The sequence below is a fragment of the Aplysia californica genome, unplaced genomic scaffold, assembly GCF_000002075.1.
Source record: "Aplysia californica isolate F4 #8 unplaced genomic scaffold, AplCal3.0 scaffold00436, whole genome shotgun sequence".
In the NCBI taxonomy this organism is placed as follows: domain Eukaryota; kingdom Metazoa; phylum Mollusca; class Gastropoda; order Aplysiida; family Aplysiidae; genus Aplysia; species Aplysia californica.
This window is the reverse complement of record NW_004797706.1, coordinates 348,155-350,125: the sequence shown is the minus strand read 5'-3', so window position 1 is coordinate 350,125 and position 1,971 is coordinate 348,155. Positions and strand designations below refer to the sequence as shown.

Below are 1,971 nucleotides of genomic sequence, written 5' to 3'. Positions count from 1 at the left end.
CCCCCTCTTTGCCGACTGTTTATTTTTAAATCTAAGTGTTTTTATGCCCCAGCTACATAATTTTGATCATTTACAAAATTTGTCCATAAAAATTTATATTTTCTTACTCTCCCTTCTAATGTTGTAATGTTGCTTCTGTAAATTTATGTTCTATTATATCCTTGTAAATGTCATTTCAGTAAATTATGTTTTTGTTACTTTTTCCCAAAAAAAATATTTCAGTAAAGTTATGTTGTTTTTTTTTTAGCTGCAAATACACTTGGATCTATTACACCGGCGTCTGTGGTGTAGCGGTTAGGTGCTTTGCTATCACACACAAGAGACCTGAGTTCAGTTCCTGAGTGGGGGGAAAATTTTTACAGAGTATCTTTGTCTTTCTACTGGCATGTATCCTTCTCAGCCTGGGTGGGATAATACAGGCAGGATCAGAAGCCCGCCTCATGATCTAAATGTGAAGCATACTGGCAAAATGAGTTACTTCTCGGATTGAAACATTCAGGAAATAGACCAATCACGCTTATAGCTGAAGTTTTTTCAATTTATAAGTATGAAGTAATAAAAGACAGGTTATAGTTAAAGAAAATGGCATCAATAGAAAATCTACAAATCTGACCTTAAAGTCGATTTTTGGCCAATATCTCCATATGTGGATTGTGAGAAGTAACTCATTTTGTCAGCACGCCTCACAAATTGTTTTGATGGGTACGTAAAAACACCTAATTTTCGATCTATTGCTTCTATAAATCTGTAATTTGTTACTTTCACTGCAAATGTTGGGTCAACGAGTTTGTTTGCAACTTTGAGCCCTCTGATTGCCACGCCTTCTAAATATCTCACTTGTGTTGTTTCCTGCAGACCGGCGTACATCCCCTGGCAAGAACGTGTGGTTGTTCAACATCACAGCTGACCCGACCGAGCACCACGACTTGTCTGACCAGATGCCGGACATGGTTCGGACCCTCCTGGGATATCTACAGCGGTTTAACGAGACAGCCGTGCCTGTACGGTACCCACCTTATGACCCAAGAAGTAACCCAGCCCTGCGCGGCGGAGTTTGGGGGCCATGGGAGTAGTCTGCCTTTCATCTTTTTTTTTTCTGTCCTGAAATATGTCACTGTTGCCTTATACATTTTAACTGTTTGCTAACAAATCGTATGTTTATGAGTCACAAGCTGTTTTGAAGTTGACTGTTTTTCAGTTTTTGTTGAAGATTGTAATTTTTATTGAGATTTTCATGTCACTGACCAGCCAAAACGAAGAGACCAAAAGTGACCGTTGTATTTACTTTTGTGCTGACCTCATCATGACTGTGTCTGATTGTGGAAATACTACAGCTTTGTCTAAGGTTTAAAGTGGTCATATTTACTTAATATCTTTTATTTGTTCCTTTTTAAAAAAAATGTAGAATGTTATTGGTTGTCGCCGGTAGGTCCTACTTCTTATCTTTCTGTCTGGTGTTTACATCTGTCTGTTTTTCCGTTAGTGTTACTTAAATGTCTGTTACTGTGTTGACCCGATTCTCTTTGCTCAAACTCAACTCCGACCTGTTTTGACGGTTTCCTGTTGTCTACGGCAGTCTGAGCCACAGCTGGAGGTACCGCCCTTCCAAGGGTAAAAACAATGTGCATGAACATAGAACTCAGAAATGTGTGCAATAATTTTTTAATGTTTTTTTTGGTAAGTGTTTTACGGCGCTCACAACTGCATCAGGTCATATGAGCGCGGCACATTTTCAGTCGGTAGGAAATTTTTAATTTTGCCCTTGTGGAGGCCGAAGCCTACTCTTATCGAATTTCGACGCCACTGGTAGTTTCTACTTATTTTTGACCCCCTCCGTCGACGCCACTGGTAGTTTCTACTTATTTTTGACCCCCTCCGTTGTCGCCACAGAATTTTAAGATGTTTTATTCATGTTGTATTTTGTTTAGTATGACTTTCACCCAAATTGTAAACCAAAAATGCATTTAGAAT

At 39.0% G+C, this 1,971-nt stretch overlaps 1 protein-coding gene across 1 annotated transcript in view; it reads left to right on the top strand.

Annotated features, from left to right (window-relative positions):
• Nucleotides 1-1,945, top strand: part of LOC101847280 (arylsulfatase B) — a gene marked incomplete in the record, with an annotated part of 17,529 nt that extends 15,584 nt beyond the window's left edge. The window contains 1 exon segment of the mRNA XM_013086114.2: nt 856-1,945. Within this exon segment, the coding sequence (XP_012941568.1) occupies nt 856-1,073 (218 nt within the window).
• Nucleotides 1,946-1,971: the final 26 nt, after the last annotated feature.